This window comes from Phaethon aethereus (genome assembly GCF_964289735.1).
Source record: "Phaethon aethereus genome assembly, chromosome: Z".
Taxonomy (NCBI): Eukaryota; Metazoa; Chordata; class Aves; order Phaethontiformes; family Phaethontidae; genus Phaethon; species Phaethon aethereus.
Window position 1 is genome coordinate 22,035,931 of NC_138577.1, and position 25,165 is coordinate 22,061,095.

Here is a 25,165-nt window from a genome sequence, read left to right on the forward strand (position 1 = left end):
ATTCAGTGGCAATTAAATTTGTAATACAAACAGTGCAAAGAAAAAGCATGGAGGGAAAGGGGTAATCCTATTGAAGTAAGGTTCAGATTCTCATTAAAAAAACCTCGCAAGTCGTATGCTACAACACGTTACAAGCCAATACTATGTTTGGTTTGACTCTCCTGCAAGAATTGCACCAAACGTTTGCAAGACAAATTTCTTGGATGGCTAAATTGCACTCATATATTCAAAGGAAAAAAACAATTACTTAAGTTAAATAGTTGCTTTTATGGGAAACATTTTTACTCATCCTTTCCTACTTGACCAAGGTAGCGAAGTGCCATTTTTGAGCCAATGACTCGCCAAAACAAATAAATGCAATCCACACTGAAGAATAACTTTCAAATACATACTTCAAGGTTCTAATTTTTCTATATAAACTGGATAGCCCCTCAAAATTGTAACACTTTGAACTGCAGCGCTCCAAACAATTTAAGATGTCTTCCAAATGTAGACTGTTTGTGTAGTGGGAGATCCTAAGCTGTGCAGACTGTAGCTTTATACAACATCAGCTGCCTTAGGAAAGTTAAGGTACACAATTACATTACTCTTCAAAGTTGTGGACAAAACCCCTCCCAATACAGTATAGCCTAACACGCATCTGTTCAAGCCAGTAAGTAGGTTTAAAGTACACAGACACCTATGGCAGCATGATTACTTCTGTGTAAGGTAGCCATGGCCTAAATTTTGTAACAGCATCGAAATGTAGGTCTTCACACTTTACTCATGTTAAGTCCCTTTTGCTAGCTTCCTCCAAGATGAACTTGCTATTTTGTAAACTGAAGAGCTCTGGTTTAGTATCACATGAGAGAAGGTTCCATTTAAAAAACATCCTTGTATGTTTGTGCAGTTTAAATTAAAGAAACCCACCCCTGCCTTTATATGAAAAAAAAATTAAAATGCTACATTGAGCAGGGATCAGGATCGGTACCTGTAAACATTGTTATTCCACTGCATCCGTGACGGCAAAAGTAACTTAGACTAAAAAGCCACTTCAATCTGTTCAGACCTTGTGTGCTGGTTTTGAAATGGTGGCCTCCGTCTACAGGCTTAAAAAAAAAAACTGAAGCAGAGCTTAAAGCTGCACCACAGAGTTCTCTTAGTCCCAAACTCTGCCGAACATCCTATGACATTTCCACATTTATGGACTGAAAAAAGAAATTACTCTTGATAAATCAAGATATAGTTCTATACATACAAAGACATCACTGATGTCATAAAGTTCAAACTTCCAGTGAAAGACTAAGCAAACTTGATAGCTCTCATCAAGTTTACTACTACTGCATAAAGTACCCACTGTTTATTTAGTTTTCCACAGTCATTCTGAGTGAAGGGCAGCATGTTGGTGCAGAGTGTGGGTACTGATAAAACCATTTGTCTCATTTGCAGATAGACTGCTGAAGTCAGCCACTGAAACAGCCATTTTGGCACTGGTAATATGGTGTGTGTGGTTCTCAAAGTCCACACCAAGGTTATTTACAGAGACATCATTCATGAAAGATTCTGGGACAGCAATTCCCATTTTCAATCTCTTCGCAGGTCTTTCTGTCTCCTCACTGCACATGTTCATTGGATTTAGCTCTGAATGATAAAAGCCAGTCTCAAATAAATTAAAACAATCACTTTCACCATTGCTAGGCAAGTTAAGCAATTCTTCTGTTCCAACAGGCACATGATTAACTGGTGCTCGGGGTAAGCTGTCCATAGGAGGAAAGGCGTCATCCAGGCAGTTCACATCTGAAGTGTGGCAGACTGTAGCTACACTATTTGTCAATGCTGGAAAAAAGATGAACGTAAATGCAAATTAAGTAGTTGTTTGCACAGTTACAACAAAACGATTTTTTTTTCCTTGATTTACCTGTCAACTCATTGGCAGTGATAGAGTTCAGAATGCTCAGCTGTTGATCAGGAATGGTTTCTGTTCGGCTATTAGATGTTAAGGCTGAAGAATGCACTGCTCCACCAAGGGCTTCTGCTTCGTCTACCAAACGATCCATATAGTCCCTAGAAGAATATTGCATCCATAATGTATTATTTAACCAGAAACAGGTGATGGATTTAATTTCAGTTGCTATAGCCACTGCAGCATTACACTGCAATGACAAGGGAAAAAAAAATCTTCTACATTTACGATTTGCAACAGAAAACATATTCCAATAACGTTTTACTTACGTAACTCCTGGATGATGGTTATATCTCTTCTTTCCAAATCTTGTTTGCTGAGCAAAGTAATCGTAACGTTCTGACTTTTTCCACATGTAATAGAAAGCCACACACTCAGCAACTGTTCTGGTTCTTACCTAAAAGGAGGCAGGAAGAATTGACAAGATTAATGCAAAGGCTTATGTTTTGTCACCTCCCCAATTCCCATTCGTGCAATATTGTTAGTTTTATTGTTCCAGTATCTGGAACAAACCAATTAAATTAGGAGACTTCAAAGAGATCTTAGACTTTCAAGTAAGGATTACAATTGCCCTACTATATGCATTATTGGCTTTTTTAAAACTAGATTGAAACTGTATCTACATCTGAAGTATTTATATATATAAATTATAGAAAACGATTTTTAAAACTATAATAGACTCTCTTAAGATGGAAAAAGTTGAGCAAATCAATGACCTAAGAAGTGAAGCAGAAAAGACTTTAGGTACTTATTCCTTTTGGAAAAGTCCAGAACTGTGGAGGCTTTGACAACAGATAATCACAACAATAAATGCTTAAACAGAAAAATAAAATTGTAGTCTTGTTGAGGAGATATAAAGGACTCAAAAGACTCATTTTGATCTATGTTAATTGTTTGTCTCTTCCCCCAAAATGGACGTTGCTATGTGAAGTCAGATTCTTGGAGAAAAAGTCATTACTTCTACCTATGTTTTCATAAACTATATCTATTTTTAGATGCAGAAACATTTCACTTCATCATCAGCCCACAGTTCTAGTTTTATAACTAGAATATACAACTCTATCCAGATACCGTCTGGCAGTAAACTATAGTCTGGCAGTAAACTACACTTGAGCTTAATCAAACTTACAGAAACATCAGAGGCAAATCAAAAATGCCTTGGATGTAGCAGTAAACCTTGCTAGTTTAGACACAAACATACCAGGCAGGGGAGGAATTGAACAGATGTCCACATGCTAGTATATGAAGTCACAGTTAACAACGCTCTGCAGTACAGTGGTAAGGACTGTAATTTTCTAAATATCTCCATGCACTAAATCTTGTCTAGCTGATACTTTCCATATACAAGTGACATCAGCTTATGCTGGGTCCCAGAACCTTCCCTAAACTTTCTGGCATTTTACCTGCTTGGGAAAAAAAACAGTGGATTTCTTCAACAAATTCTGGTCCATAGTCACAGATACATCAACCCACGTACTTTGTTGCATGTTGGAAAAAATATTTTTAAATTATTTTTTTGCATCTCTGATGAATTACTGTTTATTGGTGAGGTCCATTTAAAACCTGAATCACCCTATTTAGGACAGGTTAAAATAGGTATTGAGCAGGACTAGTGGGCTGTTGTTGACCAGCAACCACAACCCTGTAGCTTTTACAGGCAATACAACAGAAACACCAGACTCTTAAAAGAAAAAAACCTTCGAAGTGGTATCACAGCATAAAGGAGATACACAAAAAATCTGAAAACATCCATATTGTCAACTGCTGCTTTTTGATTAAAAAAAAAAAAAAATCCCTGTTCTTCAGGCACAGAGTCATCAATGAGAAGCAGTCAGATCAAGATTAGAACTCCTTCACTGGTCAGAAAACAGAGTACTGATGGATGACTACACTTTCTGAACACACAAAGAGCTAAGCCTGTTTCTGTAAACTTACACCTTCCTGATGAAAAGTAAGTTAAGTAAAGCTGCATTTCCCCTCCCACAGCTACGGTATGGAAATACCGTACTTCTAGGAGAGGCACACATTTAAACTAAATTATAATATAAATGCATAAATGGAAGTAATGTCAACATAAGTCAATTTCAGAGAGAATACACTGACTCACCTTGCAATGCCTAGCTTTTCTAATGATATCTGAGGAAAAAATGGCACAAAATGCCAAGCTGTTTTTTAATAGGTTGGCTCTTCTTTCACTCTTCTGCATGGCTTCTTACAAATTTATTGCTTCTACAGATTTTCAGCATTGTGTCATCTACCAATTCTTGAATTTAACTGTAAAATACTAACCTTGTTTTTCTGTATGAGATGAAAGTCTTTTCCATAAATCAGAAGTGCATGTTCAAAGCTTCTGCATTCTTCTTCTGTCCATGCTGTCATCTCTTCTAGACAATTACAAAAGTAGCATGATAAACTTCACTTCACTCACTAACCTTTTACAAAGAATAAAATATTTGTTGCTACTGGATGAATATCCAAATGCATTCTAAATAAAACAATACCTCAGTTATTTAGATCCATGTTCTTTCCTCTACTGTACTGATATCCTACCTGAAATCCAACATTCTCCTTTACAAAATAAAAGAGTTTGATTTCTGAAATCTTTTATCCCTGAGAGCAAAGGAAATCAAAAAGATTCGATTTATTACTTCTTAATAAGTTTGTCATAAAAAACTCCAAGGTTTGGTAACATAGAATCATAGCATCTTTGAGTTAAAAGGTACCTTTTAAGGTCATCTAGTCCAAATCCCCTGCAATGAGCAGGGACATCCTCAACCTAGATCAGGTTGCTCAGAGCCCCGTCCAACCTGACCTGGAATGTTTCCAGGGATGGGGCATCTAACCACCTCTCTGGGCAACTTGTGCCCGTGTTTCACCACACTCATCGTGAAAAATTTCTTCCTTCGATCTAGTCTAAATCTACCCTCTTTTACTTTAAAACCATTACCCCTTGTCCTATCGCAACAGGCCCTCCTAAAAAGTCTGTCCCCCTCTTTCTTGTTGCCCCCCTTTAAGTACTGGAAGGCTGCAAGAAGGTCTTCCCGGAGCCTTCCCTTCTCCAGGCTGAACAACCCCAACTCTCTCAGCCTGTCCTCATAGGAGAGGTGTTCCATCCCTCTGATCATTTTTGTGGCTCTCCTCTGGACCCGCTCCAACAGGTCCATGTCCCTCCTGTGCTGAGGGCTCCAGAGCTGGACCCAGGACTCCAAGTGGGGTCTCAGCAGAGCGGAGTAGAGGGGCAGAATCACCTCCCTCAACCTGCTGGCCACGCTGCTTTGGATGCAGCCCAGGGTACTGTTGGCTTTCTGGGCTGCAAGTGCACATTGCTGGCTCATGTCCAGCTTTTCATCCACCAGTACCCCCAAGTCCTTCTGGGCAGGGCTGCTCTCAATCCCTTCACCCCCCAGCCTGTTTGATACTGGGGGCTGCCCTGACCCAGGTGCAGGACCCTGCACTTGGCCTTGTTGAACCTCATGAGGTTTACACAGGCCCAGTCCTCAAGCTTGTCCAGGTCCCTCTGGATGGCATCCTGTCCTCCAGGAATGTCAGCCACATCACTCAGGTTGGTGTCATCTGCAAACTTCCTGTGGGTGCACTCGATCCTACTGTCTACATCATTGATGAAGATATTAAAGAGTACTGGTCCCTGATGAAGATATTAAAGAGTACTGGTCCCAGTACAGACCCCTGAGGGACACCACTTGTAACCCATCTCCGTCTGGAAACTGAGCCATTGACTACTACCCTCTGGATGTGACCATCCAACCAATTCCCCATCCACCCAACAGCACATCCATCAAGTCCATATCTCTCCAATTTAGAAAGAAGGAAGTTGTGGGGGACCATGTCAAAGGCCTTACAGAAAGACATCCAGGGAGATGACATTGGTAGCTCGCCCCTTGTCCACTGATGTGGTCACTCCATCATAGAAGGCCACCAGGTTGGTCAGGCAGGACTTGCCCTTGGTGAAGTCATGCTGGATGTCTTGAATCTCCTCCCTGTCCTCCATGTGCCTTAGCATAGCTTCTAGGAGGATCTGCTCCATGATCTTCCCAGGCACAGAGGGAGGCTGACAGGTTGGTAGTTCCCAAGGTCCTCCTTGCAACCTTTTTTTAAAGATGGGTGCAATGTTTCCCTTTTTTCAGCCACCAAGGATTTTGCCTGACTGCCAGGACTTTTCATATATCATGGAGAGTGGCTTGGCAACTGCATCAGCCAAGACCCTGAGGACTCCAAGATGCATCTCATCAGGTCCCATAGACTTGTGTATGTTCAGGTTCCTCAGGTGGCTTCAAACCTAATCTTCTCTTACAGTGGGAGGGACTTCGCTCCCCCAGTCCTCGTCTTGAAGGCCATCCCCTCAAGAGGTGTGGGAAGAGAGGTAACATCACCAAGGTATAAGTGAGGTATTTTTTCTGAATATTTCTTCTCACATAGGATACAAAGAACAGTGGTTCTTGGAAAAAAGAGGAAGGAACAACCTGTTTCGATGGTTGCCCCCACTCTCACCGAGTGAGCAGTACTTTGATTCAGGCATCATGGACAAGAAGTCCCAAGTGACATCAGCCCTGCTGTGCAAACCATGACAACTGTGCTAGCTGTATCTTCTCAGGAATGAGGGAGTCTAGGCCATCTCTTATCAGGAACTAACAGAACCAGCCAATCAGCCTGAGCTGGTTCAAAGACTAGATAAAACTAAAACTGCCATGTCTGCAGACTACATGTACACAAAAGGAGAGGACGAGTTGGTCACTTTATACTATAGGTATCTGTAGCCACCCCCGAGCCCACTGAGCTCTCCGGTACAGCAGCAGGCTGCGCAGAGGTGATCTCCTCTTGAACAGACAACACCTCTCAAGGTTACCCTTCAGGCTGAGACACCCGTTACCCAGCATCTGATGGCTGTTAACAAGGTAAGTGACATCTTACATTAAGCCTAAAAGTATGTTGTATGCTAGTGACGTATATATATCAAGCCACATCTTAATTATTATAAGCCTAGTAAGTGCCCTTCCAAAGAAGGGCAACGAAGCTGGTGAGGGGTCTGGAGCACAAGTCTTATGAGGAGCGGCTGAGGGAACTGGGGTTGTTCAGTCTGGAGAAGAGGAGGCTGAGGGGAGACCTTATTGCTCTCTACAACTACCTGAAAGGGGGTTGTGGTGACATGGGTGTTGGTCTCTTCTCCCAAGTAACTAGCAATAGGATGAGAGGAAATGGCCTCAAGTTGCGCCAGGGGAGGTTTAGATTGGATATTAGGAAAAATTTCTTTACTGAGAGGGTGGTCAGGCATTGGAACAGGCTGCCCAGGGAGGTGGTGGAGTCACCATTTCTGGAAGTATTCAAAAACGTGTGGATGTGGCACTTCAGGACATGGTTTAGGGGGCATGGTCATGTTGGGTAGATGGTTGGACTTTGATGATCTTGAAGGTCCTTTCCAATCTTAGTGATTCTGTGAAGTAGTAGAGTGTTTGACCACTGCCTAATTATTAATTATTGTTAAATTGTTGTTAAATCACTGTTTAATTACTATTCAATTATTACTTAATTACATTTTAATTACAAATAATTGATTAATTATAATTTGATCATTTAAGAATTAATAAAACCTTTTAGTTAACCCCATAGTGACTTTTCTTTATAATTCACCTGCAACAAAAATTGGGGTAGTCGGCAGGACAGTGGCTTCAATCACTGACTACTTACAGAGGCACAGAGTTAACTCTTCACTGAAATTTTCAGATGTTTGGGTGCAAGAGAAGCAGGATAACTGGAATAAGATAGAAGAACAGCTGAACGTTGTAAGAGGGAAAATGAAAGATAGTAAAGAGAAGGTGGTAATAATATACAAGATGTTGAGGTATTTAGGAACTGCATTATCAGTATAAGGAATGTGAAGAACAAGAAATGAGACAAATGAGAATGTTACAAGATGAGGTTGAACAAAGAAAGTGACAAGAAATGCTGTTACCTCTGCAAATAGACCAACTGCTTAAACAACTGGGAGAGGAAAAAGAATAACACAGGAAGATAGAGGATAAACTAGACGTGATAATTTGGGCCCCAACCCCCCCCAGATCCTGTAAAAATTCATAAGCTTATCATTTTGCCAGATGATTGGGACGGAGATTTTTGGGAGGACCCCAATGAAGAACTGAGCGATGACAGTGAATTGGATGAATTAGAATTTAAGATAGCCCCTTACTATTAAAACTGAGGGATGTGCCAGACCTCAAGGGGGCAACTGGAGAAATAAAGACCACCGCATGGGATCCCCTTCAACTGGCCAATCTGCACAGAAAATGTGGGCAGAAGCCTGGGGAAAGCAAGAGTGAGTATCTCTGGCATGCCTCCTTAACTGGAAGAGATTGTACTATGTTCGAGCCAGGTGGCTTTTGGGGACCAGGAGTGTTCCAGAACGAGGGAGCATCCCCTAACACTGAACCACCATCTTATTACCCACCGAGTTGCATACTGGGCAGGAGGCATAGGGATGGAGGGGAACCCAGTGCTGTATCAGTAAGATCATTATGTGAACTTTTTACTGCTGTTACAAATGCAGCCTGCCTTCAGGCTATGAATGAGAGAGGTGCACTTGGTGATTACCCTATCTCTGCCCCTGTAGACCCCAAAGCCATGAAACCACTAGTAAGGGCAGCCCTGGCTGTTTTAAAATTGTACCTCATTGCAAAAAGGGATGAAATAAGACAAAATTAAGAACATCACACTGAAGGAGAATCAGGATGCCCTGCCTCCAACCCATCCTGACCTGGGCAGACTTGATGCATGGCATTGTAAATTATAGTTGAGAACTGGGGTGGTATGAAGGGCAATGCCAAGCTTATGCAGACAGCAGATAGATCTGGCAAGACAGACTCCCCAGAAGCCCTGACACTTTCCCCAGACTCATAAACCCCCTGGTGAGGTAGTGGACCCCTGGAAAGGCATAACGAACAGTCGAGGCAAGTCTTAGTGCTAGGCATACCTTGGGCAAACTGAATGGGAGTATACTTAGTGGGATCCAGGCTTTTGAAAAACAAGTTTTCAGGGAATCCGGAACAAACCAACCAACCATCTGTTTCTAAACGTCCCACAAACAACCCTTTCAGACTTCTTAAGGAGGAATTGCAAATCTCTTCTCTTTTTTTTAAGATAAAACCTGCAGTTTCTAAAACTGAATTTTAGTTTCACAAACAACTACAACATAAAAATCACTAAAAAAAGACTAAGACTTTTAAAACAAAGTAGCTCCAACTATTTGAATAGATCAGTTTTGTCTCAAATATTGTTGCTTTCCTAACTTGATTATGGCTTTCGGTCTATATATAATTAAGATGGGACACTTCAGGCATCTTACATTCATAATGGTGATAGAAAAAGTTTCCATTCAGCTGACATTTAAAGTCAAGGGGGACACCCCGCCCCCCTCCATTTCAAAACATTTCTGGAAGCAAACACTGGAACCAAAACCTTTCTGCTCCCAGATGAAGTTGATAATCATTCCACTGCAAGGCTGTTTTCTTCCTTTCTCACCCCATTAATTTTGCACTCCTTACTGCAGAGTTCTCAAGCTTCAAAGAGAAGAAAAGATCCCCATGTAAAGTCTCACTGTTAAGAAATTATGTTGGGAGTGGTGGATTTTTAATTCTCATCTTGAGAATAGCACTGAACTTGTGGGTAGAATAGATCATAGCATAATGGTTACTCTAAGAGACAGGCATTGACGGTATTCTCACCCTTAAAGAGGGTATAATAAGTCACATCTGACTTGGGGCAGGGGAGGGCAGTGTGAGTACTAGTCCTTAGGACAGAATTTTGGGCTCTGAACCACAAATGGGCAGAAGTATTTTTCAATCCCAAAACAAGAATCTAAATCCTAGAGAGGTGTGGGATTTAGGATACAACCCTGCAACTAATACCTCCTTATTGTTTAGGTCTACAAAATCTCTTCTTGTACATGAGCTTTCTGAAACACTGCTCTGACGGTCCTTATTGTGCCCTTCAGCTCTCCCTTTGATATGTAGCTTTCACAGCACCTAACTTGTAAACACTCAAGTTCCCTTTGGATCCAGTTCTGAGTAGGGAATATCTGCCAAAACATCAACTTACACCAGGGCTCATACTCCGTTCCTGCTTTATGCAACACATATGTTAAAATGCAGGACAAAGAACTGTCTTTGCTAAATTATGAACTCTGATTTTCATTTAAAAGACTAATAAAGTTAAGAACAAACAAGATGGAAGGTTGTTTTCCACTTCGAACTCAAGCAAAGCTCTCCACGCTCTACTAAAGACCTGTGGAACTATACGGTATAACCAGTTTAGGGTTGCCATAGCACAAGTGGCACAGTGAGGAAGAGAGTGGGGCTTATTTGCATAGCCAGCTATGTTCTCCTGCTTTTGGTATAATGATCATGATCTCAAAAAGATACTGTAATGTGGGTGAGAACTGCCTCATGGGAGCAAAATCACTGCTCCTCCACCATTCTCCTCAGTCTGTGCCATTGTTACAAGAGCAGGAGGAGGAACATTGCTCCTCCTACAATGGAGGAAAAGAAGGGAAGGTGATAAGCTGATTCCCCAACCTTTACCCAAGCTGCAAACTTCCCTAGCAGGAATTTCCAACTGGCCAACAGTCAGACTGTACCTAATCTGTGCTAAAGACATCACGGAGAGGGATGTGCTCATCAATCTGATTCTTACTCCAGGTTTTTCTACACAACTTTATTTTTTTTCAAACACACATTTCTGAAAAAAAAGGTACTTTTTCTTACCCTGAGATGCCTTTCCATTTGAGCAGTACCTCTCAATTGCTTCTTTAACATTATGGCTACTTTTAAGAAGTTCATACAGTGCCTATAAAATAGAAAAAGTCTTTAGAAATAGGCAAAGTTTGCAAATACCCAATCTAGACCTTTAAAACTCGTCTTTCAGCGAGCGTATCTAATGTAAAAAAAGACGATTTATCTTTATACATGAGGAAAATTTAAAAATAACAACCAAAAGCAAAACCATCCAAAAGATGAGGCAAGGTTGAATTAAGAAAATATAAAACACTGTATGCAATTATTAAAAAGACTGGATTTGTCAACAGCATGGCAATCAGAAACATTACAGATCACAACACTGTAACATTAAAATACTTGTACTTTAAGCATGTGCTCAAAATTACAAATAAGGTCCTGACCCCAATAATACCTAATTAAAAAAAAATAAGAAATGTAGTACTTCTGCCTTTATAACAGAAGGCAGAGAAAGAGAATACATGTTAATTACAAAGCAATGTGTCACAAATGAACAGGATACAAAACATACTTGTTCATTGTCCCGTGTATGTAGTCCTTCAGGAATTCTGCTAATCATTTTTTCATTTCCTGTTCTTAAGGAGGTTTCAAAAAGGTATTCTTTAACTTTACTTTCTGAGATCACATCAGGTTTCCAAAGTAAATGGTCTTCATTTTCATAGGCTGTTAAAACAGAAATCCATTAATGCCAGGTGTGACATTTTTAAGGCTGTAACATTAAAAGCTATTTCACAAAGACAAAGAACAGGAACACAGAAGTAATCAAATCAAGCACCATCATGCCACTTCTAAATTGCAGCTCACTTTTTCCCCAAAAGCCCCAGTTAAGAGACAGACTCTGCAGTGTGACACGGTGAAGAGATTCAGGTTCCTTGAGGATGAGATAAGGGACTGAACTCTTGAGACAAAAGAGTATTTACAGAGGAGCAGCTTGTTGACAGCTAGATGATTCAAGTCAAATTATGCATATGTATTCATAATCTTCACATAAACAAATTCAAGTATATAAACCATTCAAGTTTTATGCAGCTGTTTTCAAAAAATAAACTATAGTTTACAGTAGAAGAGTGTAGGATATTACTTTAATATTTCTAATATTACGTGTCAAGAAAACAGAAGAGAAGGTGGCTAATGGGTCATTTTCCACTAAAATTTGCCAAAAATTACTTAACGGAGTAGAAATCTAGGTCTCAGTGTGGTAATTTGTTTTTCCATTCACTAACAACTGAACACTGTTAAGAACTTGTACGTTGCACACTTTACAAGCAATCAGGATGTACAGTCCTCCTGCGTAGTACACCGCAATAATGTACGCATGTCTTATTTGAAAGACAATATACTAGAAATATGCGAGTTGGCCTGAACCTTTGTCAGTCTGTGCATGTTTCAATTCTAGATTAAACTATAAATCCTTTACTCTTATCAACAGATGTGATTAACATGGCACATAATGTTTCCTAAACTCTCGGCAATAAAAAATTAGAGAGTTATTCCATTCAAACACACGAGCATAATCACTGTTACAGTAGAAGAGGTTAGGATTCTCAGATCTCTCATAAAACTGCAGAGAGGTAAGTAAGGAGGAAACAGCATTAAGCTAAGGTGAGGAATAAAATTACATCTCCTCTAAAAGTTCTGTTATGGCTTAAGAACATGGAAAACTTTCAAATAGACATGTTACAAGTCTAAGGTTTATAGAAGAACAGAACTGTCCTCTAGCACAATTCTGATAGCTGGGACTACATAGCAGAAATATAAGTCCCTGTTTGCTATCACAAGCTCTTCAGGGGGTACAGCAAGAGGTTTTCACAGAATCCTCCACCCCGACAGCCAGGTCCAACCTCTCTGAGCACTTGCTGCTGCTCTGCTTCAACCTCCTGTATCAATCTAGACAACCCAGCACTTCTTGTTGGACTCCATGACTGATAATCTCAAGAGGAGCTCCTTGGGCTTTCTGATCTGGAAGCTACTTCTTTGCTCTTGGCCATGCCAGCAGACAAGACTCTCACTGGTTCTCTCTAGCACCACCTCATTCCAGAGCAAGTTGTCAGATTAACCCCTTCCTGGTCATCCTCTGGTTATTGGCACTTCTCTAGTTACTGGCTGAGGAGAAGTCAAGATGTGTAAGTAGTAAAAGGACTATCCAGATAAATCTGGTTCTTACTCCTCCATTTCTTACAACCCATAAGCATCATGCTTCAATCTTAGAAAGTAGAAGACTTCCCAAGTCTCTTAAGCAACACAAAGAGATGTTCACTTGCTAATGCTTCCAGCTGCACCTATACCAAACATTCTTCTTTATTGCAATGAATCATTCTTGGAAAAAAGTAATGGCGAACAGACTTGATATACATCACTAGAATAACAGTCCCATGAAATGTTACAGTTTGAACACAAGCAACTTACAGAATATTGAAAATTTACAGAAGAAAACTGAATCCCCTTCACTTATTAACATATCCCCCCAACTGTTCCTTAATTTTGCAGCTGCTCCACCCATGAGGAGATTTCTTCCATTATTTGCTTTCTGAATTCCACAGCTATATGTGCTACACTTTTCTCATAGTGAAGATTTCTCATAGTGAAGGTTTCTGAAGACACAAAACAAACTCTATTTAAGTTCTTTTTTCTACTCTAGCAGTTTTTAATCTAAATCTACACTGGAATAACATCATACTTAAAATATCATATTCTTTAAAAGACAGTGTATCAGGATCTACATCTTCTACTCATGCTATGGAATTTTAAAATAGTTTATTGCTTTGTCTTCCATATCCGTTTTGTAACCCACACTGTTGTGCTTGCCCAAAAACAAGCAAAGAAAAAAACTGTTTTGATGATCTTCAGTGTTAAGCTAAGTTACATGCTCATAGCCCACTTATGATACCCTGATGAAATTATTTCCATCTTGACCCACAGCTTGTCACCTCCTAGTATTACTAGATACTTCAGCATTAACACTGTAATCCACCCACCGATATTTTCTTGAGAACATCCTCTCAAATTTGAAGAATCACATTTCTGAGATATAATTATGTGGTTGTGTTACTTCAGTTTTCTATTGCCTTTTTTTTTTAAGGTGTCTGAGACTTTAACTAAGCCATTGAATTTATTTTACAAATTTAAATAACATTTTACCATCAACTGCTATGTGTAAACATAAAAGTAAAACAGTCAGAAGAACTTACCCTTTTCATCACCACTGTATCTGCCAAGGTAAGGTGGAATTTCAGCCTGGTACTGTGAACCAACCATAATTTCCTGAAGATGTAACAAAAATGAAAAGAGAAAGGTACTACCTTAATATTTAGTGTATGGAGCGTTAAAAATGCCATTAACCTGGCATTTGGCAGAGAATTCCAGAATTAAGGTACTATTTTAGATAAGTACTATAAATCTTAATGCATATTTTCTTAAGAGTAAAGTTTTTTTAAACTTTTTAAAAGACATAATTATTACCTTTCTCAAATCTTCAGATGAATTGCCATTGTCTGCCTCTACATCTTCACCATCTGATTCCTTATCTCCATCGCACGTAGTGTTTGCTTCAGACACAAAGAAGTTTATTTTTAGCTAGGAAGGATTTTCAGTTCAAATATAAAACAAGATATCCTTTACTTTTGAAAGAAGCACCTGCTTTTATTCTGGGAGACACTTATCATGAGTCTGTTGATCTACATTTCTATCAAATTAGCATGAAGTCAGAAGGCATTGGTACTTGTATCCTATCCTGCAGAACTGAAAGATTCATTATCACTGCAACTGAGACAATCTACTACATTTCTAACAGTCAAAAGGACATGAGATAATTTTTCTTCATCAATTTTCTCAATAAAGGTTTATACCTTACAGAAAAGGTATGAGAAAAACAGAAAACTTCCAGGTTTATGGCTTAGCCTCAGGTTAATCACAAAGAAAGTAAAGCTGAAGGCGTGTCTTTATTACCTACTAAGTAAGTAGTAGGTTTTAAAACTTTCATCAGAAGTTTTAATGGGTATTCAAAACATTCCTTTAAACAAGGCTGCCTCAGCATGGAATGAAGATGCAGGACAGAGAAACACAACGGAATAAGCAAAAGACAGCAAAAGACTGCTTAAGAACTCATATTTTAGAATCCAGAATACTGTGGTACTATGTTCTGAAGTAATTCTATTTTTATAGCTGTACAGTATCTAATGTATGTATAAACCCCAGCAGAATGGAATCTCCAGCTCTGATATTCTGTATTTTGTATTCTATATTCTCAAACTTCAGCAACATGCTCATAGACAGGGTTGCAATTTCACTGCAACTGAACAGAATCATGAACATCACAAACACTATCCACGACTGCATGGACTAAGGTTCTTCTTCTGTCGTCATTACTCCAACCACCAGTCTATCTCCCTTTATTGTTAGAAGTAGCAAGCAAGAAGTTAACCTGAATGCATGAAATAACAACATGCCTGGATAATCACAGGCAATTATTTTTTCCAATTAATGCAAATTTAATAAAAGCTTAGATTATATATTACACATTTACCGTAAAACTTAATGTTATCTTAGTATCTGAGAAATTGACAGAGATTAGAAAAAAAGATGAAAACTGCCAACAGCACAGAGAGCTGACATCTCCCTTCTTGAAATGGTGGATATTCAATTTTAAAATGTCCAGCCAAAAGTTCTAATACAGAAAGCAACATCCTGATAGTAAACCATGACAGCTGAAAACAGAGATGACTGTTTCTCAATCTTCAGTAAAATGAGGGGCTAATAATTTTTTCTATAAAGCTGCCACACCTTCAGTGTCATATTCATTAACACTCCATGAGGAATGTTTAAGTGCTCGCAAGTTTGGGGTTTGTTTAACTTAAAAAAGGACCCTATGATTTTTAAGGCTTTTGTATCTCTCTTTCAATACAAATGTCTTCTATTTATTACACAATAAGCAGCATGCAAAGGGCTATGATTGTTGATGGCAATGCTGATGCTGAGGCAGCACATCTCGTTTATCATTCCTCTTGTCTAGAGGAATAAAATCCTCCAGGAAGATCGTAAGATACTTGCCAAAATAAAACTGCGATAAAAAGCCTCCACATTGCTCTAACTCTAGTATAACAGTGAACAAATGAGCTGCAACAGGCAATGAGGAGTATCTCATCCAGGTTGGAAAGCTGAACGACTGGTTCTCAGATCTCTCCCATAATAGCTCCACGGGTAGTGAAATTTTGGTGGTCATGCATACAGGCCCCATACCATATAGAACCACTTTGGCTCACCCTATGAAGTCCTATGGAAAAGTGTTGAATGTGTAAAGGGAAATAATCATAAAGAAACCACATTCCAGTCCACATCCACAGGCTGTACAGAGGAGTCACTCACTGGCTTAAAAGCAGCAGCAAAAATTTCAGTAAAGAAACACTAATTTAAAGGAATAGGTTACATATTCATGTAATTCACGAACATATTGAAAATCATAAAGGGTGTTCCATAATACCGTATTAACTATTAACGATGAAGTTATTGTATTTGTAGAGAAATTAATTTTACTTGTGCCTTAAGCACAGTACCAAACATACATCTTTTAGGTAATCAGTAATGCCAACCAAAGCCAACATTCATGTACAACATCCTGCAAAACACTGTTTCTCAATTCCCAGTAAAGTCAGTACTACTCTGCAATTTTGGTATTTTAAGCTAGGAAACTATATATAATGCTAAGACTTTTTAGTACTATTATAAAATTAGGTTTCCTACATCTTAATGGCCGAGGAAAGAAGTCAGTAGCCTCATGTGAAGTAACTGATGGTGTCAAGTCATCAGCAGAGGACTGTGTTTCTTCATCATCACCCGACAAAAGGTCTTTAGCGATTTCCTCCTGTATCATTAAAATAAAAAAATAAAACCTCAAACTGACTATAAAATACAGACTGGTGAACACTTAGATTCAGCAAATTGTAAGTCTTATTAATTAAAATTAATTATTTTACCATAAGTAAATTTAGCAGACTATAGTCCCTTAATCGAAAAGCTACTTTGCTCCTCCTAAGAACAAATACAACCATTCATTTCAGACTTGAACACAAGGTCTTATTTCCCCTTTGTCTTCTATTAAAATAAATGTACAAGAAGTAATTTCTGCAACCACCAATCTCGGATGTTCCTCCAACTCTTCCAATGAAAAATGCCAGTGGAAACTGCCTTAGATCTTTAGAATCCTGTCATTCTTTGCATCACAGATATACTGAACCTTTAAAAGGCTGTTACCCCTTAAACTCTGGGAAAAAAATAGAACAGCCAGGCACTTTTGTAGACTTTTGCTGAGACGACAGTAATAGATAATAGATAACACGTTATCTTCCCAAAATACAACAAAAATTATGTTTCTGTAGGTTAAAAGAAGATATTAAGAAGGAAAAAGCACACTTCCTCCACTAGCAGACATGTTTGAACACCTCTGTGCAAAGGTTAGGAAGGAAAAGAACTGCATTAGGCAACAAACTGACTACATTTTTGTAGCCTCAACACATTCGTGAATCCTAATAAGAATCAGATGTGCAGAGCCATCATTATATCCTACTTTCTGTGGAGTTTACCATTACATCATACTCACAGAAAGTAAAAAAAACCCAGACATATACTTACTACTTATAGACTTTATAATCCAAACTACTAGCTGCATATGCTTTACAGCCAAAAGTCAGATTAAAATCTTAGAATTCAAAGTCAGCTTGCACATCACAAGAATTGATGTTTCACGTTTTTACATCAGCAATGCAACACATATAGTTACTACACATAAAACAATCTCTCTCTCACTCCCCAAAGTTGAGACCTTTCCAAATGATATGCATTTGAAAGCAACATTCCAAAACATTCAGGAGTGCATTTTCAAGTTATCCACACACGTTTTGATACTTGACAGGTGTGCTGGAAGCCAGAGTTGTTATTTCTGGACATTGCCTACATTACTGAAAAATCACACTTCTATTAAAAAAACCCCCACCTATTTAAAGTTCTTTGGATGTGTTTTAGAAGAACTGTTAACTTATTCATTTATCATTTGTAGTAATATAGAGCCACTAAAGTTGCTATGCATTTGTAAGTGTGATAACTATAATAAGATCCTCAATATCCTTGAATGAATTCAGAATAATATTGTATATTGAAATTAACAAAGATATGTATTTTGTAACATCAAAACATAGTGAAATATAATTTAAGGTCACAGGATTTCTGCCTTTAAACTGTAACACAGGAGGGAAAACATTTCTGACTTACTTTGTCTAGAGTCATATCTGGAAGTTCATCTGCAAGTTCACTTGGAGAGCTATCTGCACTGGAACCTGCAATAACTGGAATCGTGGGTTCATAGCCATAGAATGCCAGTAAATCTTCCAATGGCATGTTTCCTTCCTAATACAAGAGGATTTACAAACATTTCAGCATATTGCCAAATACTTGTAAACAGTTCAAGCCTAAAAGGACCAGACGTATTTTGAAAAACAAAAGTAAAAAATAAACAGAGAAAAAAGCAGGAATCTTGATTAAAGATTTAAAATATTTTCAGGCACAGGACTGAAATAGTTCATAACCATGTCTCCTGGCATATAGTGAAGTCACATCAAGCTATTGAAGAAAACTGTTCACTGGATGAAACTAGAAAGTAATTATTAAAAATTTGTTCCTTATCTAATTCATATTGCACAGCATGATTTGCCTGTATTTCTTCAACACAGAAGATATCCTAGAAACACTATCAACTCCCATACAAGAGAGAAATGCAGAAAAACTTTAACACTTCAGTCCTATACAGTTACAGCTGCAAGTGTGCAAAAACCCACAACAGCAAATCAATACAGCAATCTTTAAGCCCTCCTCTCAATCTCACGCACAATGTATTTTATAATGACTGTTGAGAAGGTAATAGGACAAAGACAGCTAATGATACAGAAGACAAAAGTCAAGAGAATGGCTTGATTTATAACTTGTTTTTTACAACAGCTTTTGATCAAGTGATTTCAGTAAGTATCATCATACTTGCATCCTAATACAATTAATAAAACAATGAACAGTGGAGATTTTTTTAGTTACCTGGTTCAAGTCATCAAAATACTAAAAATATTTTCCAATATTGATACCTTTGAAAGTTATATTACCTTTAAAAATTTCTTGTTGAACTCATACACTGATTAAATTACTTGTTTTCTTTAGCCAGCTAAGGTCTTAGTCCTGCAAAGACTTTTCACAATGGGTAAACATAAACTCATGTCCAAGTCTTTCCAGGATCGGGACCTAAAGTAATAAAGTGTTTAAGATGAGTGGCTCTCAGCTCTTCTTTCTTCTATTATAGAAGCAGTAAGATAAGTTTGTGGAGTAACAACTCCACTTCAACCACCACACTTGGCAAGCTGCTTTACTATTACAAGTTCATAATCACCAAAAATATAGCTGTAAAAGTAGCAGGGACAAAAAAAAAAAAAATCAGGAATATAAAAACTGTCAATTCCACATTTAGAAAATTTGTTTTTACATGGACTACAAAAACACAGCCTCATATCTGATCCTAAAAATTACACTCTGATGGAACTCTGTTGACCAAAATCTGCAGTTACGCTGAGTGGTGTAAGTGGGTCACCGAACAGTAATGCAAGCAGCATCAATTTGTGGGTGTTCAGCATTCAGCAGGCATTTAAAATGGGTGATGCACTGCCACAGATGAACAAGAGGTGTAAATAGGAAAAACATGTAATTAAAGAGTGCAAAATGGAATAGGGAAAGCCAAGGAGCATGCTGGTCATTTTACACACCCACCGAATGCCAAACTGATTAAACTAAGACATAGAACTACCATGTACATAGCAAATGAATGTGATCCATCATGCCTAAAACAGAACTGTTTGTTTGCATACTGGAAAATCAAAACCTGACCAACAGAATGAAATACAGCCAGCTGTCACTTAATAGTATGCAAAATGTATAGTTTCAACTTATAAATCTTAGAAGTTATTAGATGATAGAAGTCTAAAACATGCTTCAGTGATTTCCCTACCAAAGTGAAAGGACGACAAGAATCTAAGTTCAGCCTTTTTGTGAGGATGCACTGCTATACCCTAACCAAACCTGATTTTCTTTCCAATAGAAACTTAAGAACAGTTTAAGCGTTCTTTTCACTAGGGAAGTTACAACATGTATGGACATTTATGAGAGAGAGAGTCACTCTTACCTTTTCTAAGTCTTCAATTTCAGAGCTGAAATTTTTGCTTTCTTCCATCATTTCCTCCTCTTCAAGAGTTCGCTCATCATCATAATCATGTACCAGCATTTCAGCAGATGGGTCAAAGTCATGATCCTCAGATGATAAAGAGCCAACTATCAAATAAACCTAGTTTCAGTAATTTTTTTCCTATTCCAACACATAAAATTACATCACAGAAAAATATATAGTTGCATAAATTCTTTTACACACAGGGTCAGAACTCTCAATGGGAGTAACTGGCACAAATTCGTAACTACTTGACAAATTCAGCTGTTCTAGCTGGCCTTCCCATTTCATATTTGTATGTAATAGTGCAGTTTTCTCTCTTGTAGTATAGAGTATTTGGGAGAAGTACTTAAACTACTAAAGAAAAGCTTCAGAAAGTACAATCCCAAATTAATATTTTACTGAATAAAAGATTGGCCAAAATATCCTTGAAGTCATCATTAAGGTACAAAGCACACATGTCGCAAGATTTCACATGCTTAAAGACTGCAATTTATAGACTCATGATTCAAGTGATTTATATGGTAACAAGCATAGTTTTTCACTGGCAAACAGCTAACTTAGGTTACGGAGTAGTTTCCTACTAACAGCAAAATAAACAGTGAGACTTGCTTCAGATTAGTTTAGCCTCACAGATGGATCTTTTGTTAGAATTAATTCTTAGCACTTGATCTAGAAAGGAAGAATAAACATAGCAGAGTTTAAAAAAATATTGAATATACTGGAAATAACAGAATGTTTCTAATGAATCACATTAATTAACATGCCATTGTGCATTGTGACAGCTCTATGGTCCAACAGACACTTTCTCATTACTCAGGAGGATACTCCTAAGTCATAAAAAAGTACTGCTACTATTTTTAGTGCATTTTGTCATCTGTTAGAAAGGTTATCATTAGATTCAACAAGTTTTAAAGATGCAAATACTCTGCACCGCAAAGTCAGCGTTCTACAATGAAAATCACAAATTACAGGGTTGTTTTGTTCTTTAATGTTCACTTTCTTACAGCTTCAGAAGTTTTGAAGGAAATAGCTACAAATTTTCAATCCTCTTCAAAAAAAGTAAAGCTGTACCCCTCTTTGCACTGCTTCCAGCCTTGAAAGAGACAGTAGTATATACTAACACTTCTGAGAAAGCATCTAATTTTTCAGCAATTATGCTGCGTTCATTCCTTATATGCAGGTAATTAAAGTAAACTTTGTCCGTTTAGGTTGCTTAAGACAATACTGTGAAAGTTCATAATATCATACCACAGAGAAACATGCAGGCCAGAAGTGCTTTTTATTCACATGCTATTCATATTATGGTCTCATAGGACTTTCAGTAGAGCTGCTAACACTACTCCAATTACAATAATGATGTTAGGTGTTGAATGCTCCTGCTGTTGGCCACCACATCCTGATCCAGTTTTAAGGAAGCATCAACTGCCTTAATCTAATATTATTTACATATATGTGTGTTCAAGAGTGTTGCTTCTTATCACTGTTTTAACTCATTTTATGTTTGAGTAACTCAAGTGGAAGTTCTATTCCACTCACAGATTTTAGATAAAGTCATCCTACTTCCTCAGTGGCTCTGAATGCTCAATATTCCACTTAAAATATTTAAAATCATATTCAAAAATACAAGCTCAGCAAAATTCATTATTACTAGTTAAAAAAGATGACAAATAGCCAGTGCAAAAGGCAGTTATATGCCCCAAATAATTCTTCAAGAGTAGACCTGCTGATGTTAACTATGCTTGCTTGTGTAAAGTATTCCAAAGAAGCTTAGCAGCAGGTAAAGACTTAAAAGTTATTTATCATTATTATTTTAAACATTTTCTGTTATTATCAAGAAGTCAAAAATTTACACAAGCCTGTAGTTATCAGCAACAAGAAATGCAGTCTCCATATAGTCTCTCCAGGCTATATGGCTTTACTGACATGCTGGCATAAAAGTAATACAAAACTTATGTTTTCATTTTGGGTTTGGAGCAGCCAATTAGTAACTGCAACTGGAGTTAAGTGAAAGACCCCCATCACACGTCTCCTCCTCTTAAAAATCTGGCAGGTAGTTAACTGCATGCACATGAAGCACTAGGAAAGCTACGAGGGGATAAATTTGGGAAGGAGCACAAAGGAGAGTTGATGAACAGGTGCTGGTGCCAGACCAGGAGGTAGGTGAGGACGAACCTGGGCTCGAACTCCCAAAGGAAGCCTGCGGGGAGAAGAGAGACCAAGGTGAGAGCGGGCTCCCTACAGCTGGCAGGGGTCTTCACTTCATGCTCCCCTGCGCCCCCGGGGCTATCCCCTTCCCCCACCGCCCCCCTTTCTGCCGCTCCCCGTGGGCCGCGACCCCTGCGTCCCGCCTTGTTGGCCGCTCCATCCCGTTCACCCTCTCCCATCCCTCGCTCGCTCCCCTTCTGTCCTTCTCCACTGGCAGAAACCCCCAGGAGCCGCGCCCGGCCCGGCCGGCGCTCCCGTTCCCTCCGGCCCCAGCCGGGTGGTAGATGACAGAGGCAGGCAGCGGCCAAGGCGGCCGGACCGGGGTTCCCAGCCCGGGGCTCGCTCCTCCTCCCGCCCGCCGCGCGTTTCTCTATCGCCTGCGCTGCGGCGGCGCCGCCGTTGGCCCGTCCCGCGCCCCCCGGGGCCCGGCGCAGCGGCCGCGCCCCCCTCCGCGCCCGGCCGCGGCCTGTCGGCCGCCCGCGGGCTGCGAACCCCGCACCCGCGCTGCGCGGCGCCCGCCGTGCGGCCTAGTCGCGCAGGCTCCCGCTGCCCCGGCGCCGGCGACTCCGCCGGCCGCTCCGCCGCCGGGCCAACACCTCCGCGCCGCCGGACCGCCCCGAAGGCGCCTAACGGGAATGTCGAGGCGGGCGCGGGGGACCGGCCGGCGGCGGCGCCCCGCGGGGAGCCGGCCGAACCCCGGCGCCCCAGCCCGCTTTCCCCGCTCACCTCCGCCATATTGGGACGATCGGGCTGAGGAACAGCGCTGCGCCGAGTGCCCGGATGGGGCCGCTAAGCCAATGGCAGCCTCCGAGTCCCAGCCGGAGCCGGCCGGGGAGGGAGCGGAGGGGCCGGCGGGACCGGGCTGGGGCGGAGGAGGCGGTGCCCGGGCAGGGGCAGCGCCGGGACCCCACCTCCGGCGGCACCGCCGAGTCCTCCCGCCCCGGCCGGCGAGCGAGCGCGGCTCGCCGCGCCCCGGCCCTGCCCCGCCCGGAGAGGGCGCTCGGCGCCCGCCGCCGAGCCCAGGCCGGAGGGGCGCGGCGCCAGCCACCGCCCTCCACCCGCCCCGCCCGGGAAAGCCCGGGCCGGCAGAGGCGGTCCGCCGCGGGGCCCTTGACGCACTGTCTCCGGGGCCCCGAGGCCGGCTGGAGCCCGTGTAACTCGGACACCTCCCAGGTCTTTGATTACCGGGGCTTGCCGTCCTGCGTCGGTGCCGGGGATGCCGGGCGGGAACGGTACTCGGCCATGTCACCTGCGCTTCACTCGGTACCGAGCCCCTTCCCAGGGGCTGGTGTGGAGGGGGGCCAGCAGTTACACCGGCGATGAATGTCAAAGCCTTCAAACCTTCCTGTCGTTGGTTGCCTGCCATCACGTAAACAGAGAAAAGTGGAATTTTACTTTGCAGTGGGTTTTTCTATCTAAAAGTTGAGGAGTTTTACATGCAAGTAATAACTATTCCATTTTTTAGTGGTATTTTTTTGTCCCAGTACACATGAAGTGGGAATTGGGCTGTTTTCAGCCTGATTTCTTCATCCTAGGCTATAAAGACTCAGTACTTTTAATTTTGGAGTCATGTGTTTCTGCTTCTGGCCAAAACGGCGCTTGCCATACTTAACGATGCTGAATATTGCTCTGCTGGAGGGGCGGTGTGCGGTAGCAGCAATGCCCAGGTGCAGTGGTGCCCCACCTGGGGAATTCAGGAGGTTGAAGGCTGTATCATGAAGTGAATGGCTTCTTTGGATGTGTCCTAAGTTGGGTTTGCAGACAGTGTATGAGAGTCCAAGCTAATTTGGGTACTTAAGCGGTGGAACTGTATACTGCTTTATTCTGCTGTGACCTGTTGCTCTGAGGAACAGAGTAAATTAACTTGTGTCACATGCTGCACTGCTGAGTCTGGTCTTAGGCTCCGCAACAGCCTAAGATGTAGACATACCTGCCCTTGATGTACCTGGGGTAAGATGTTGACAACATAAAAATCCCAAAACTTTGCAGAACCATGTTTTTTAGGAAAGCTGTCACAGTCACAAGCAGCTCCCGCAGTACCTTATCCTCTGATCCCTGAAGAGTCTTTGCCTTTTTCCAAAGTTGTATACACAGATTAGGGAGTTATCTGGCAAAAATGACCAGCGACAGACAGGTAGACTATGTCAGAGCACGCATAATGTACTCAAAATTTAAGAAGGAAGCCTTAAGTCCTTTCCACCTTCAACTGATCTGTAATGCCATTATAAACCACCAATGCTCCTAAGCCTTTTCTAGTTTTGTTCCCTCTGGATACACCAAGCCCAGCTCCTAGCCCTGTTCCCTTCAAACGTCAGTTCACGTAAAGCAAAGTAACTTCTCATGAACTCAGAATGTGTAACATGTACAGAGGTCTGTTTATCTTATTGACAAAATAGCATAGAAAATGCAGCAGGAAGAATCCCCAATTCAGGGAAGTACATATTTGCTACAATATATGTTTTCTTCATAGGAATTCTCCCCAATTTGGATGCCAGTAGCTATTTCCTAACTTCTGAAGTAGTTTTACTTCAGTCTTTCAACTGTTTAACATGATTGTGTTTTTCAGTTGTGTGCAATTTTACAGAAGAATCTTCTATAGTTAATTTGCTACTTAAACCCTTATCAGATTTAGAACTGAGTTTTTTATTATTCAGACCACTTTGATAAGATAGTATGAACTTATAACTCTACCACAGCAGGTCATGAGGTGTGTTCCAGAGCTGTTGTGTAAGTTGCAGAAAGAAGTCTGGAAAACAAACTAATGCTCTGTTGTGGACAGGGAACTGCAAAATGGAAAAAGTAAAACTTACTGGGTTCTAAAGCATAACAGTGAAAAACCCAAGCATTTTATTTTCCTGTCTTTTGAGGAGATTCAGTTTTGCACTTGGAAGTCGCTGCTATATAGAAAAAGTTACAAATATTTGTGGATTCCAATACCTACAAAAAAAGATAGTGAAAATCAGGATTCCA

The 25,165-nt window shown here is 40.4% G+C and overlaps 1 protein-coding gene across 1 annotated transcript; it reads right to left on the minus strand.

Moving 5' to 3' along the window:
• Positions 1–1,357: 1,357 nt before the first annotated feature.
• MIER3 (MIER family member 3) lies at positions 1,358–22,181 on the minus strand (the record flags this gene model as incomplete). Its single annotated transcript, XM_082012753.1, has 12 exons — positions 22,163–22,181; positions 19,949–20,094; positions 18,004–18,138; positions 16,480–16,600; positions 14,203–14,288; positions 13,932–14,004; positions 11,255–11,406; positions 10,714–10,795; positions 4,232–4,323; positions 2,212–2,339; positions 1,898–2,043; positions 1,358–1,815 (listed from the first exon to the last, which is right to left on the minus strand). The coding sequence occupies exons 2-12, from the start codon at positions 20,045–20,047 to the stop codon at positions 1,358–1,360; spliced, it is 1,572 nt and encodes a 523-aa protein (XP_081868879.1). The 5' UTR covers positions 20,048–20,094; positions 22,163–22,181.
• Positions 22,182–25,165: the final 2,984 nt, after the last annotated feature.